The 16452-nt window shown below is 39.8% G+C and overlaps 1 protein-coding gene across 13 annotated transcripts in view; it reads right to left on the minus strand.

Annotated features, from left to right (window-relative positions):
- Positions 1 to 2703: 2703 nt before the first annotated feature.
- Positions 2704 to 16452, minus strand: part of Sgce (sarcoglycan epsilon) — a 70698-nt gene continuing 56949 nt past the window's right edge. For 7 of the 13 annotated variants that reach the window (XM_060374116.1, XM_060374115.1, XM_060374126.1 and 4 more), the window contains 3 exons: positions 5973 to 6016; positions 5072 to 5106; positions 2704 to 2990 (listed from right to left, as the gene is read on the minus strand). In XM_060374116.1, coding sequence (XP_060230099.1) covers positions 2940 to 2990; positions 5072 to 5106; positions 5973 to 6016 — 130 coding nt within the window. In that variant the 3' untranslated portion in view covers positions 2704 to 2939. The remainder of the gene's footprint in view (positions 2991 to 5071; positions 5107 to 5972; positions 6017 to 16452) is intronic. The other 6 variants (XM_060374118.1, XM_060374117.1, XM_060374128.1 and 3 more) reach the window with 1 other exon arrangement.

Here is a 16452-nt window from a genome sequence, read left to right on the forward strand (position 1 = left end):
ACTCTGAACGACTGTGCTGGGGGTGGAAATTTGGGTAAGGAAAAGTACATCATCTCACCAAACCTGAATTATTTATATTGTAAGTATTTTAAATTTTAGAATTATTTAAATTTAAAATAATTTTAAAATATCCCTTTTATGATGAAAGGGATAATTAATTACACCACCTGTCTCTTCAGCGTGGCTTAAGGAGAGCCAGCTTCCCTAGGGGTGCCCTTCAAGTGATGGACAGGCCAAACTGCAGTAACTTTGTAATGTTTTGGATAGCTTGGAATGTCAGTCCCTACCCAGGCTAGAGATTTCATCCTCTTGACCAGAAAGAATTAGTTTTCCTTTAATGGGCCTTTACTGGTGCTGTGCTATTACCTTTTTGAAAGCATTCACCGACTGTGTGCGTCCTATTCTCTTGGAGAAGTAAAAATAACACTCTTTGGCTGAACAACACCGAGAACGTTCACACAGAGAATATGCTTCTTACTGCCTCCAACGACCACCTCAGCTCCCCCTCTCCCACCTGCAGCACACGTCCTCGCCTCTCTTCTGAACTTAAAATTCACATCCTTACTTGCCTGCTGTTCTTGATAGGGCCTTATATTCACACTGCCAGAACTCACATTTCTTTCCTCGGCGCTGCTTACTGTCCTGTATCATGTCAGAACTGGCCCCTTCCTGTTCCAGAACACAATTTCCAAATCGCAGCTGTACCACCAGCTGCTGCTCTTCCTGCTCCTTACTTCCTAAGCAGCTCTTGAACGCCCCATCCCTCTCACGGTCACAGTGGAAGCTATTATTTCTGCAATTGCATGTCTAATAGACATGACTGTTCTGTCCACGCCCACTCTGCCCACTGTTCGCCACACCATTGTTTGAAGACTTGAATAAGAATGCAAAATATGGCATTATCCCCTTTTAGTCTTAAAATCCTTCAGGCTTTCTTTTCCTACCTTTAGAGTCACACAAAACTCAATCTTAGAGAGACTTTTTGAGTCTGTCCCACACCTCACCAACATCCATTCCTTGTTCCTCACCCTAGCAGCCCTACAGTCTCGGGGAGTCTCGGGCAGGACCCAATGCTCACTGGTACGTCTTCTGATAAGACACAGACATCTGTGTGCTTCACCCACTTCTTGCCTCTCTTCATCATGAAGTTCCAGAGGCCTTTTGATGTCACCAGGAACTTCTTCATGGAAGCAGGTCTTCCCTCACAGAGCACATGAGGTGTCCCTGAGATAAGGGTGTCCTATAGGACCAGTCACTTTCCCATAGAGGAGGCTTTATGATTGCACTGTGGCCTTTCTGTGCACCGAGACTCCTCCATTAGCACTTGTCTTTCCTACTAAAGTGTAAGCGGCATGAGAAGGGTTAGTGTCTAGTCAAGGTCACCATTGTATCTTTAGAACATTGACTCCCTCACTCTAACTTATTAGTCATTAACAAAATAAGCAATGATAAGCATGTTCCATAGAAATTTTCACATGCACATTCATCTTACGATTTTTTTTAAGTGTTATCCATCCTTTCCATTGGGGTAGTCAAACATGACAAGTGATATTTAAATCATGGGCTGTGGGTCCTTAAGGTCACATGGCTTCTACAGCTATAGCTGTACTCGAAGGTATTGTCTTAGATACTTTTGCATTTTCTAATTATTCTGTTAACCCAAACCCAGCCTTAACACATTTGCCTAGTATTCTTCTTTATCATTGCCTAGTATTCTTCTTTATCATGTGGTACTTCTAATCACTGTTAACGATCCTCATTGTTACCTGCCCAGCTCCACTAATTATGCAGCGTCCCGTGTCCAGAAAGAAGTGATAGCCTCAGAAACAAGCTTAGAAGTTCAGTGGGAAACAGTGTTAGGAGGGTCAGTGTTTTCATGGGTCATACTCCTTTAGTCAATTTTAGAGAGCTGTAGACATGGCACCCATGGAATGATGGGAAATCTCACAACTATATATGCATCGCTGAACCAAGAGCTGTACTCAGAAGAATTGATCTCTTATATTGATGACTATACTTGGAGAGCAGAAGACACATACTGTCTGGGGAAATCTGGACTCTAAATCCAAGTTTAATTAAATTTCCACAAATACAGAACACTACAGTTTCAGGACAAAGCCTTATTTACGGAACTGAAAGGTGTTTTAAGTTTATTTTTTGAAACTCCAAACCCACCATGCAGTCATTTCTTCACTGCAAGGATGGATATAGATCTTGAGCATGTGGCAGAATCCGAGCTTAAACAAAACAAAACAAAACAAAACAAAACAAAACAAAACAAAACAAAACCACTCAAAGCAAGAATCATTAGGGCATTACCAACCAAAGGGAAACTTTTGGACTCTGGCTCTCCAAGTTTACTGTTCTCTCTGTATGGATCAGGCCCTGGCTTGCAAACATCCAATTATAAAGCCAAGTATACACCCCGGGCTGCCCTACATAAACTGGGTGTGCTCTATTCTCCATCAAAATCCACTATGCTCACTCTGAAGCACTCTATAAAATACAATGAAACCACAGATCTACAGCCTGCAGGAGTTAAAGCATTATTTAAATGGGTTGCTCACTTGGAACACAATTTATAAATTCCTAAGAAGCACTTAATAAAAATCCTGTTGAATGACCCTGCTCCTAGCAACTAACTAGATTTCTACTACATAGGAGGCGATCACATATATTTTTGAAGAAAAATTTTACCACACATTAGGCTTCATTAATGTTTATTTTAAAGATCACTTTTATTGTAACAAATATAAAGTCATTGATGTCTTATAAATTTTCAAAAATGCTTTAAGTACAAAAAAAATACATTAGTAAATGAAAGATATGTTGTAGCATTTGGTATATACTGAGTAGAGTCAACATGCACAACTGATGTCAGAAAAGCTCATGCATTATTGGGAGAGAAGGGAAGTGGGAGATAAGTGCTGAGTTGCTGATTATAAACTCATTGCTTCAGTCAGTTTTCTCTCTTCAGGGATACCATTTACCTATAACAGAGATGACAGCATGCACGTGAGTTATGCAGAATATGGCACCGCTGGATTTTGAGCATAAGAAATTATTACAAGAAGAAATCCTCTTTTTAAAATGTGTATGATGCTTATATTACATTGTTGCTAAAGTTTTTAGTTAACGTACAAAAGGGTGGCTTTTGTGATGCCTCCACACATGCAGATGCCTCATTCGTGGCTCTTTATTACCTTCTTTTGTACTCTCCTTTCTTCTTTCTGGTCCTCTTCATACCAGCCATCCCCTTCCTTGACCCAAGCAGACCCACCTCTGCTTTTATATAGGACATTTCACCTATATGTACACATGTTATCGTGCACACATACATAAGAATCTAGACTGCAAGGAGAACTTTTCTATCGCCTTAATTTAAAATGTTTGTATTGCCTTGTTTTTTTTCTGTTTGGTTTTAAAAGGAAGAGAATAATTCTCAATTAGCACCCCCTTTTCCTGAACCAGGCTAAAATGTTTTCTTTTCTCAAAAGGTATAGCCTGAAAATTTCTCCCACAATAAACAAGCAGAATGAGGTTGACTGTGGGATATGTGACTGTACCTTTTAATGGTGGCTTAAAAAAATACCACCTGTGTTGGAAGGGCAGCAAAAATGAGACGACCTGAAAGAGCATCAGGCCCACTGCCTTGGACCTTGTCCAGAAGGTAGTGCTATTGTCTGCCAGTAACTGCTCTATTATCCCAGCCAGGGCTCCAGCCCAGCAATACAGCAGCTCCAGCTACTTCACTTGCTAAACTTGTGATGGGAATTTAAAAGAAAACAACTAACTGCATGAAACAAGCTGCAAATCTCCTTTTGGCTGATAAAGTCCATATAGGCAGCTACAAAGAAAATGACTTGCTCTCCAAGAGACCACCTGAATGCCTCAATCACTCTCATGGAGAAAAAGCCCATCACTGTTTCATAATAATCATGCATAGATCAGCCCCTTCACACCGAGCTAGGATGAGCAGGGTGAAGGAACAGAACAGCTCAACTGTGCTCATGAAAATACACAAATCCATGCATTTACAGATAGAACAGAATGAATTGGAAGCCGAGAAAAACAACATTTTAATGCAAATGACTAGAATGAGAATAAGGCATATAACTGTCTGTTAGCTCCCTACCCAAGAGGCCTAGCTCCACCTAGTTTTAAGTGTGTGAGAGGCAGAAACAACAATCTCACATAGTTATACAAAATGGTGGTCCCTCTCCCTTTAGCACTTGGACTCTTTGTAGGTTCACTGAGGAAACAACAGCAACAAAACACCCAAGAGGAGACCATGCCCTCTAGCCAATAACGTGAGTCCAAGTGCAGGAGGGTAGCAGGTAGTAGGATGGTCTGGCCCATAAGGTGAAATCTTTCTTAACCAAAATGCCTGCTCCCCAAAACTTTTCTTAAAAAATAATTTAAAAAATGGGGATGAGCAGCCAAAGACCTCCAAGGTGAAACCTTCTCTATCATCTGTACTCAGCTCTACATGCTTTTGCTAGCAGGGAAAGTTCCCCAGTACTGAGCACAGCACCCCAACATGGCAAGCAAGTACCATCCTCTATTGATATCCTCCAGAACAGCATCTATTCAGGATGTCTACTCTCCTAGCAGGTGATCGTTAAAATATCTAGACTTTTACAAGTCTCAAAAAATAGTTATGATTTTCCTAGAAATTATGTGACTTCGACTCATTGCATGCTTCAAATAAGCAGGAATCAGAGAACAGACATCTCAGGACAGACAGACCTGGAATTAGGAGGAAGGTGCTGTATCATTTTTGTTACAGTCATGTTCCTTTAATTTCTTTTTTCCTCTTTAAAAAGCCAGGCACGTAATTAGGAATAAGAATTTGAAATTTTTCCTCTTTCAGCGACGAATATTTCCAAGTAAGTTTGTTTCCTCATCAATCTCCTGAGTGTTTACAGAACAGCACCACCCATCAATATATCGAACGGGCTGCTTGAATCCCATTAGCATTTAATTAAAACAAGCAATCAAAACCCTAGGAACAATTCTGATAAACATCATCTTATAATTAAAATCAGATGAAAAACTTTATTATACTTGCCTCAAATCTTTGAAAAGTTGTCAAACGAAAATCTCCTTAAATTCCAGAAAGCAGTAATAGAGAAGATAAGTCTGAATGAAAACATCCGACACAATTCTACCTGTGGCCGACATTTTCTGGAGGCTCACTTAATGGCTTTCCTACCACAAAGCCACTATTCATACTTAGAATTCCACACTCAACTTACATTTTAGAACCTCTCTTGCTTTTCCAAAAGAGGAACAAAGGCATTACTGGTTGCCTGGCAATTAGAACCAGGGATCAACCACTAATTAGTAGACAATCATGAATAAGTTAGGAATGAATGAAATAATTGGCTGTGGAAAATTTTTAGGGACACTTGAAAGAAATAAACGTAAAGAAAGCAAGTCTTGGGGAAAACAGAACAACCCAGGGAGAATTGGCCACCATCTTGTGGTTGCTGGTCATATACTAAGGGCCTTTTAAAGCGGCTTTCTAACCAGGCCAGCGATTTCTCATTGATTGCCCTAAGGCTCAGTGAGTGATCAGTCACAATGGTTTCCCTTTGTGAGAATCAGTTTCAACCTGCTCACTTACTGAGACAAATCCCGGACCCATCCAAGCTCAAAAATCTTTTATACCGAGGGGAAGAATAGGGAGTGCCCCTGTAGAAAGGGAGTTGAATTCAGTCCTCCTTAATTAGACAGGACCTCCGTGGATGCTAGGCTTTAAGATCATTTACTCTTTGTTTGTCATTCGGATGCCAATTTATGCACTAGTCGAAGCCATTATTCTGAGGTTCTAAGTCTAATTAAGGAATGATACAACTGTTTTGCGTCCCTTGATGAAGATAACAGTGTCATCAATTATGGAGGGCTATGATTATCTTTTAACATATTAGCTTCCCCCATAAACATCAAATTGGCATTTTAGGACTCACCTGTAGTCTGCTGTTGAGGAATCTGGGTCTGGTGTGGCAAGTTCCTAGAAATGATGAACATTATTGAGTAAAATGATTAACATCATTGCACAGAGAACAAGTCACATTACGATGGATATCTGCTCGGAGAGATAGCACCGAGATCATGGTCTCAGCTCCTGCTCCCCTCTCTGGGAGCATACATGAGGAAACTCAAGTCCAAGGAAGATCAACAGCAACCTCCTGACAATATCCATGTCTCACCTCACCTGCTCTTGCAGGTCTAACACATACATATTTACTATTTTTTTCCATTTTCTTACAGGAGGAAACAGCCTTAGACTTTGAAGATGAGACAACTAGTAAGAGTGGGAAAAGATATAAACACAATGATTCCAGCAATCAAATTCCTGACCTGGACATTTTCAAAACAGGTCTAGATCATAGTGTGTCTCTATGCATATACATATATGTTCATACGTATGGAGACATGTCATCATCAGTAGCATGCTGTAACAGCTTTTAAGGCACATCAGCGCCTTTATTCAGTATTGCAAACATTTATTATCTTCATGCCAAGGAAGGCCATTTCCCCTACTGGACTAGCCAGAATTTGGGAGTCACCCTTTACCTTTCTTCCCTTTTCCCTTCCCAGAGTCATTCACTGGGCTCTCCGGACGTTTCTCAGTCTTAGTTAAGTCTGTCCCCTTCTACTCCTTCCTTTTCCCCGCCTGCAGCCTCTGACAGGCCCTGATGGATTTCTTTCTTCACCTTCTCCCTCCCTTAAAATCCACTATGTTTACAGCTGTCAGATGACACCCTAGGACACAAATCTGTAACACAAATCTCAACATTCTTCCTATCTATCAGCCAGTTACAGTTCTAGTTTCTTCAGTATGTCTTAGGCAGTCAGAAAACTCTCTTTCCCCTTGCTAATATATATAATATATATAATTTATATTTGTTTATATAAATATATAAATATTTATATATTTATTTATATAAATATATAAATATATATTAAATATATAATATATATTTGTTTATATATATATTTGTTTATATATATATATATATAAACAAATCTGCCCCCTACATGAGAACCTCATCTGTCTGCAACACAACCTGTTGGGGGAGTGGGGAGCCGGGTGAGCTTTCAGCTGCCTTTGAGAATTCGATACTAAGCTTATCACAGCACGTATCCACTACTTAAAGACGTGTGTCTGTGTGTTTGTGTCCCTGTGTGTGTGTGTGTGTGTGTGTGGTGGCATGTGTGTGGTCAGAAGTCAACCTGCAGGTGCCGGTTTCTCCTTCCACCATGTGGGTCATAAGGACCCTTGGCAACAGGTATGGTTCCCTACTGAATCATCTCACTGGCCCTTAGAAAAAACTGCAGAGAGCAGGTACATACTACTCTTAGGAGTAGAAGACTCCATATGAATGTACTAAATGCTGAAATATTATTTTAATTAAAAAATAACACCTTAGGAACCTCCTCTTTGGGGTCTGGGGAGATGGCTCAGTAGATTAACCACTTGCTGGGCAAGCCTAAGTATCAGAATTCCGGTTCCCCATATTCACATAAATGCTAGTGGGTGTCGGCCTGCTCATAATTCCAGTTCTAGGGAGACAGAGACAAGGGGCTCCCCTTGGAGAGGGGCAGGTAATTAGTCTAGGGACCAGCTGGTTCTGGTTTTGACTGAGAGACCTTGCCTCAACAAACATGGCAGAGTCTTCCAGGAAGATCCTTTGCGCCATCCCTAAGCCTTCATGTACACACTTGCATTCTCCATGCACCCACAAATGTGAGCACCACATTTGTGCACAGATGCGTGCAGAAAATAAAAAGGAACGAAGCCTCTTCTACATGTGTTCCCTTTCTAAGCACCCCCACATTAGGTGATAACGAGGCCATTTAGTATGCATGTCTGAAACAGAGTCAGACATGTGCTGACTGCCATTATTATATTTCTCTATTGTTATTGTTAAGGCTATTTTGTTGCCCCAAATTGCCTTCTTATTAAGAACCATGCTATTTTGTTAGTAACTCTGAGGGAAGAAATATACAGTAATTTTTGAATGATCATATGCTTATGACAATTCAGGTCATATGCACATATTTATTAACGTATAGGTGTACAAATTTTATATCAGATTTTAAATGTGTTATTAGCTTTTGAAAATATACAGTTTAGAATGTAGGTGGAATAAAGCCCAGAACCAAGCTGGTCTATGTACTATGGAGTGTCCAAGTTTTTTGTTTCTCTTTAGCAGCGTAATCCTTTTCAGCCGAAACTACACATAAAACTCCACAGAAACAGAAATGAACAAAGGAGCCAGTCCTCTTGTATTCTTTGTTTTCTTTGCCTCAGACGAAGCCCTAAGATATGGCTAGCAACCCTCCAGGTCACAGAGGTTGACAGGCAACGATCTGAATCATTCCAGCAAGAAACATATGCTCCAAATACAGGGGCTGGGGAGATGGCTACGAAGGTCAAGCGCTTGCCACGAGAGCATGACCACCGGAGTTCAGATCCTCAGAACCTACGTAATATGCTGGCTGGGAATGTCAGTCTCAGTCTTCCTACAATTCAGGGCCTGGACTCCAGGATGGAAACCAGGAAAGTGTGCTGCAAATCGGCCAGCCATGGTTCACAGCCTACCCCACACTAAGCACCAGGTTCCAAGGAACACCACGCCTCAACCGAAGGTAGAGAGCAATTTAAAAAGATGTCCCATGTCAGCCTTGGACCTGAACACTTATGTGCACCCCCCCCCCCACACACACACCTCCTCATACAGGACATGCACATGCCACAGACAAAAAAGAAAAAAAAATACACATAATGATCGAAGTGGAAAACAGCACCTGCTAGCTAAATACAGTTTAAGTCTCTACTGTTCGTTTGTTGGTTGGTTGGTTGGTTGGTTGGTTGGTTGGTTTGAACAAGCTCTTACTTGCTATGTAAATCAGGCTGGCCTTCAGCTCATAGAGATCTGCCAGCTGAGTGCTACGATTAAAGAAGCATGCCTAGCCTAAACTCGTACTCTATACTAAATGCCTTTGAGTGATTTGAAAGAATCAAGTCCCACTTAAAATACATCACTGCGTAAATAACAAAATCCATTCTCACTCAAGTTAAGGAAATTGTTTGATAATTTACCCCAATGCTTACACCCTCTTTTGGCTATCAGCTTTTAGCTATACTTAGGCTATTTAGGGAATATTCTTTCCTTTGGTTGGTTTGTTCTTTCAGAACTTCACACAATGAATTTATATTGGTTTTGGTCACAATGGTAGAAGGATTGATTTAAAAACCATAAAGAGATGAGCTGTGCATTTAACAATGGAAAAGCCAAGACCTTTATTACAGAAGTCCAAATGCAATTACGTGCGCCCTTGGGATAAGGGTGGGGATGAACTCCATTTCAGTCCCTGAGGCCTAACTGCCATGTGAACTGCTCCATCTGAGACTGCTCTAACACTTTCCCCTCATTCCGCATTGCACTTCCTCATTCTGCATTAGCTCCAGGCACATCTACACCTGGCCTAATAGCAAATTAAACCAATACACTTTGACAAAACTCAACAAGGAAAGAGGGGGAAAAGCCAGAATGTCTGTGTTCTGACACAGGCAGGCTAACTCAAATACACCAATTTTTCAAAAGCCTTAAATGAAGGATATCCCAAATTCAAAATCAGTGTTTGAATAATGCCTCTGGAACCCCACTTCCTTGCTGGGCCCCACAACATGTTCTTTGATGAAATATTGTTTAGGAATATGGCCATCAAAGTCAATCCATGCCTGTCATTTCCTGAAACTTTTCTTCAGCTAAAGTACTGAACTTTTACAATCACAGTGGTCTTGAGTGAGTGATGTATATGTTTAAAGAACATATAGATTTACAAGAAATTTGTAAAAAGGTACATGAGAAAGTTATTTGGACACTTGAGTTTGTTTGGGGATTTAAAACAACCAATACTGCATCTAGCTAAGTCCCAGTGATGTTCATGGTCCCCCGCGCCTACAAATGAAACTTCAGATGAGTTTTACAAAGGGCTCACATAGGCAAACAGGTTAAATGACAATGAAAAAGTTGATCTACTTGTGGGGGAACATTTCTGTGTGAACATGTGAGAAGCTAAGGTATGTGTGTGTGTGTGTGGGGGGGGGTGGAATTGTGGTTTAGGGACCAGACTGGAATAGACAGCAAATTTCAATCCACCTGGTCTACATGAGGTCATATGTGAGTAGGGAGGTGCTTAGGGAAGCGCCGCTGCAGGCATACTGAATGGCATGCCTGCCGCTCACAATGCTGGAGCTGCGATGAAGAGAGAGCGTTGCGGGACAGGAGCATGCCCATCTTCCACGGACATAGGCCACTAAAGCAATTAGACAGGCGAGTAGGGCTGACTTCTGACAACAGAGTACCTGTAGGCCTTCAGAGAAAGGAGACCTTTATAAAGTCGTAAGACGATTTAAAACAATTATGTTATCAGTGATCACATGGAAAGGTTATAATATGTAAACTGTAGCATTATATAGAAAAACTGCGATTCTCCAAATTATTAGCATTAATTATTTCCCAATTTTACTGCCATTAATTACCTGCATCTAAATAGAAAATTGTGTGAATTAGTCATTGCACAAGCTTCATACTCTAAGAAAGCAAAGGTAATAATTTGCAAATTAGTAAGTAAGTGATTTGGGGGAGTACACATTTATTCTATTATTTCTACAACTGTTTCAAGGTAATTTACACTGTTGGCTACCTTGTAGAGTAATTCTACTGGTAAGGTGAATGATTATCATCCAATTAGACTCAAAAGCCAAAATGATTTGCTAAAAGCACAGATTCTACACCAGAATTGAGAAGAGGGCGCAGGGCTTCAGTGTGTGGAGGGTCTTTTTAAATAACATAGAGGCTTTAGCAACAAGCAGTAGTTGCGTTAGTTAGGAAAGCTGCCAATTATTTCAGCAAAGTTGATATTGCCAAAACCTGCATTTTTCCCCTTTTAAAATGATGGCTTGGACTTACTACTCTTTTTGATGAGAAATAGGGAAATTGGAAGGGAGAGTCACACGGAGCCTGAAAACAATGCTATGGTTTTAAATGTAAAAATTTTACTTTTAATTAAAATCAACACTATAGTCTATATAATATATAGAGGAGGAAGAAGAACCCTCTATCCAATTTATTTTTCTTCTCTCTCTCTCTCTTTCTCTCTCTCTCTCTCTCTCTCTCTCTCTCTCTCTCTCTCTCTCTCTCTCTTCTACTTTTCTCTCTTTGTTGTGTAAGGCCAGAAGCAAACCCATCACATCTTTAACCTGATTCAGTAGAGACCTATAGAACCAAAATCTACCAGGTAACAGTGAGCATCACTCTTAGTCTATGCTTACAAAAGTAAGATAAAATGAATGACTCTGTAGTACTATTGCAGCTGGCAGTTCTTGTCAATAGGAGAGCTATTGTCTTGGTCTTCTGAAATGGTCAGTTTCAACTGACAGTTACTTTCCTTAAAACTTAATTTTTTTATATGTGGAATTTTACCTCACATTTGGTTTTTGTAATTACTGAACAGAAGAGAAATGGAAAATACTCAAATAAAAGCTAAAATTAGCTTACTGGCTTACATTATAAGACTTAATTGCACTCTTACAGTTGTTGATTTGCAAAAAGATTTAAGTGTAGCCTACCTCCTGTTTGAAGGGCACTCAATTATCCTAGATTAGACGTTAGGTTTAGTAGGACGAATAAGGACAATTTTTGCATATCCAGTTTAAAATGTGATAGGAGAAAATGTTTGGGGCATTTCCTTAAACATGCTCTTCATTACATAATGGTCCTCTAGGAAGATGCTTCCACCTAAAAGTCATTGGCTAAGGAGCTTGTTATAAAAAGAATAAGGAGGTGGTAGATCATGGCCCTGGAAGGTAATGTAGCTCATAAATACCACAAAATACATCAATGTTTTTCTAGAAAATTCAATATTTGGGATCCTCCAGTCAATGCCTGCTTCCCAAGGAGTAAAAATATATATTGACTACATGTCTTAAGGTATTTTTATCCCTTTATTTATTTTAGTTTTTCAAGGTTCAACATCCTCTCGTTCTTACTTGGCCACTGTTTTCAAGTCAGTAACAGTCACTCACTTCCTCACAGCATTTCCTTCAAGCAGTTGAAGAATTTGATGAAAAGTCCAAATGTTTCGCTACATATACTTACAAACAGCCCAAATGTTATAGACAAAATCTACCGGGACTCCTACTTCACACCTGCACATATGCCCCATGGGGGACCAAGAAAAGACAACAACTGTCTTTTAAAACTCTAGGAGGAGAAGTGTCTACACCGTCTGTACTCTTACCGCATCTCATTAGAAAGGCCTGGGAGGCTTTGCAGTTCTCGGTCTGAAACCTAAATTCTCTAAGCTTCTAAGTGTGGATTCACAGCCACAGTCCTGCTCTCATGGCACACACTTGTGCCTGCCTCCTAGTCCTGTAAAAGCTCCACAAAGATTCTGAGCACCAGAGTTTGGAGAAGGCCTTAGACTATCTTTCACCTTAAGGACATAAAATTCTATGACTCACAACTTAACCTTGTAACTATAAAGAGTGTATCTTCTAGAGTTTTGGGTAAGCCTCTAGTTTAAAAACATCACCCGAGACAGGAGCTCCACAAAGAGAGCAACAGAACCAAAAAATCTGGGTGGAGAAGGAAGAAGCATCAATAGAAACATATTCATTGAGAGACACAGATGACAAAGAAAGGACGCAGTGAGCCTGAGTGGGTAATAGGAGAGGGACCACTTGCCTCAGAGTAGCTGACTCCTACATCTCCACACGGTCAAGGCAATCAAACACTGGCAGGTCTAAGAAACTGCCCAGGGCAGAGGACACCAAGGAAACATGCCCTTAATGAAATGTTAGAAGAGAAAAAGGAGGTGACTGGGAAACCACTGTTAATAACCTCACCCTGGCCATATGCGTTCAGGGTACCACAGGGTGGTAACAAGAAAACCTGACCGAAAGTAGCTGCATACTCTCCATTATCTTTGCAACTTCCTCATACCTCCAAGGTCGATCCAAACATATAGAGAGAAGGAGTAAATACATCAGCAAAGATCAAATTAAACTGATCTTCCATCTCAACACCACCGGAAAATGTCATCCCATGTTCATATTATCTCTACGATTTGAAAGGTAAAAGAAATCATGTTCTAAACATCCCCATTTTCTGAGCACGTGACGTGTCTCCCAGTCCTATCCAGCCCCTGTGTTCCTTCTTCGTTTAATGTCTCTGTTCTGTAAGCTGGTTCAGAGATACCTTTGAGGTCAATGTCCACATACTATCTATCCAAATTGGTAAATACCCTAATCTTCACGCTGACCTTATTTACTTTTGTCTATTGTTGGTGTCTTAAATTTATCACACACTAAAGATCATGCTCATTCTTTTCTTTTTCTTTAGTTTTTTTTTTTTTTTTTTGCTGGATAATTTATGGTGTTAGTCTGGAGCCCTGTGAAGTATTGTGCCAAAAAGAGAAAATATTTCTAAGTAAGAGATAACAGGGGCAGCCCTTAGTGACACAGCTGTTGTGAGCTTTCTGTACATCTCAAGTGGATTGACTAGCTTAAAAGACCAAATTAATTTTTATACAGCCTTGAAGGAAAGCTTTGAATGGCCTCTGGTCTTACTTCTAGGCTCACGTAAGAGTTTTGCCATATTGCCTTGGCCTGAATATCTCTGCTGTCAAATCTGAGGAATAAACATGAAATCCTGTAGCTGATCAACCTCTTTACGAATGATGGGCTTAGCACCCTTCTATGTGTGAGACTGAAACGCTAGCCCTTTCACAAAGGGCTAATGAGCAAACACAAAGCCGCATTATCCGAGTATACACCTGGCGACAAAGACCATATGCCTACCCAAAGAAATAGTTCATTTTCACCTTGAAAATTCTGCTCCATCCAAATGACCAAAATATTTATTTGTCCACTTGATGCTAAAATAAAACTTAAAAAAAAACAATGATTTTTTTCAGCTAAAGTCTAAAAGTTGAATTTTTATAATAAAAAAGTGTTGATGACTCTGACACAATAAATTCCCTATTATCGGGCATAGTTGGAAAATGGGGTTAATCACACATTCTGGCTTATAGAGAGTTTCCATAGAGACCATGCACATATTATCCATTTCCAAGAATAAAAGAAAGATAATATACACTCAACACCGAAACGCCACCGAATGTAATTTAATTTTCCTCTGATGAGTCAGGCGCACTTGATGATCCCACGGTGCCTCAGAACAATCACTGTGAACATCATCAATTATCCGCGGACCCTATTTATATAGAAGTGCTAGTTAATGGAGCTTTGCCATTAGCAGAAATGGAAATAATACAAAGATTTTTCTGGACTTCAAAACACATACATGTTGAAATTGTTGCAAGCGCAATGTAATAACCCATTGTATTTGCAAAGAGCTGATCAGCGTTAACAGTGGTCTTGTCAGGTTCTGAAAGGTCTGAGAAATGCAGACAAACTAGACAGACAATTTTGTTGTGTTTAGATATCAGTAACAATGGGCTAAAATCCTGGACACTCAGGAGAATCAGGGCTTTTTAAGGAGATGTATTCATTGTCAGCACACAGGACTAGAAAGGGTGTCTAAAAGCGGCAGCAGTCTTTTCCCCCGCATTTAGACTTCACAGACGCCAGCCTAACTGCATTTACACGCACCCAAGTTCCTCAGCTCACCATAATAAGTAACTACGGCTGGATTTAAAAGTTTTATAGCATCATGACTAGAGACATTCCCAGACCTAGTTCTCTGGAGAATTAGCCATTCTCACCCTCTCTCCAGGTGCTACAGTATCAGAGGATAAAGGTACTTGCCACAGAGGCTAGTGACCTGAGTTAGGCGCCTAGGACCTACGTGCTCTACAGAAAGAGAGAAGCAACTCCTGTAGGTTTTCCAGGACCACTGCTTGAGCATTCCTGCATGGAACCCTCCCGAAAATAATAAACATAAAAAAAAAAAAATTAAACGAACAAAAACCTGGTTTCTGAGAATACTTACTAACTTCATGTTTTGAAGACTATGAACATGTCTTTGGCACCCTCTACAATGTAAGAAACAGTGTGATTCAAGTATGATTCTGAGAAGGAACAGGATCATTTTCAATTTTCATCTAAAAATGTGGATAGATGTATAAGCTGTGTATTATTACAACATTCTTTAAACTACTGATTTTTCTTGTCAGTCCCTAATTCTAGTAAATGGGGTCTTAGATTAGCCTATACCAATAAGCCACTAGCCTTTATAAACAAAGTATAAATGTATACATTTTCTCTATATTAAAATTATATATTGTGAAACTTACATGTGCTCATTGTCGGTATAATTTTTTCCAAAATCCTGAATTCAAACACATGTGCCACGTTTCACTATCACTGAAGGACACACACAGCCTTGGCCTATACAAAGCTAAGTAGATAATTTTAGAAATTTAAGAAACCATTTCCAACTATGTTATATTTTCAAAGTATTTGGGAGGTTGACAATTTAGACTGTTCTACATGATTATTAGCTGATCTTATTAATAAGCACTCTCAATGGAACAGTACTTGTGTCCAACACAATTCTCATATAAAATTCTCTCTCTCTCTCTCTCTCTCTCTCTCTCTCATGTGTATGTGTGTGTGTGTGTGAAGGTGTAAGGGAAATAAGAGAGAGATTTTTTTTGCATATCCATTGCATGAACATTTAAGATAGGAAGGAGCACAAAAATACAATTGTGGCTTCCAGTTCTTGGGGCAACACAATTTAACCCATTCCAATATAAGGTTTGAAAAAAAAAGGAAAAAAAAAAACCCCTACATTCTAAAGGAATAAATGGCGGTTTTACCTACCGCTTCATATATCAAAATCTAGTTCCTAAGTGTATGCAATCTCCTTCTCCTTTCCCCCACAAGCCCCCCTCCCGGCTTCCTGAACGCTGTCCCTGAAGCATGAAAGACCGGCTGTGAAAGACCGGCTGTAATTACACGTATGTTCATCGGCACTTGGTGGCACATGCCTGTGTTCCCAACAAGGCAGGAAGCTGGAACAACCTGGGCTACATGAAAACCTGCTGTAAAAGAACAAAATCAAACAAAAATAATCGTGTTCAGAGCCCAGAGTTGCTTGTTTTATATACAAACAGATCAGAGAGAGAGAGAAAGAGAAAAAAAAAAAACCTAAAATCTTTTATACAGAAAAAGTCTAGATTATAAAGGTTGTGGCACTTGAAAATAAAAATTAACTAACCAAATCCATCATCTCTTACAAACAAGGAAACTGTCATTTTTTATTTTTTCATCTAGGCCTATCTTTGCCACAGTGAGTTCATCGTGGGATATACCTCTGAATCAGTGTTACCTTCCCGCATATTGACGTGTTTTTCTTACTAATGAAAAAAATCTTGAAATGACTTTAAGCACATTTACATCAAACC

The sequence above is a fragment of the Meriones unguiculatus genome, chromosome 21 (genome assembly GCF_030254825.1).
Source record: "Meriones unguiculatus strain TT.TT164.6M chromosome 21, Bangor_MerUng_6.1, whole genome shotgun sequence".
In the NCBI taxonomy this organism is placed as follows: domain Eukaryota; kingdom Metazoa; phylum Chordata; class Mammalia; order Rodentia; family Muridae; genus Meriones; species Meriones unguiculatus.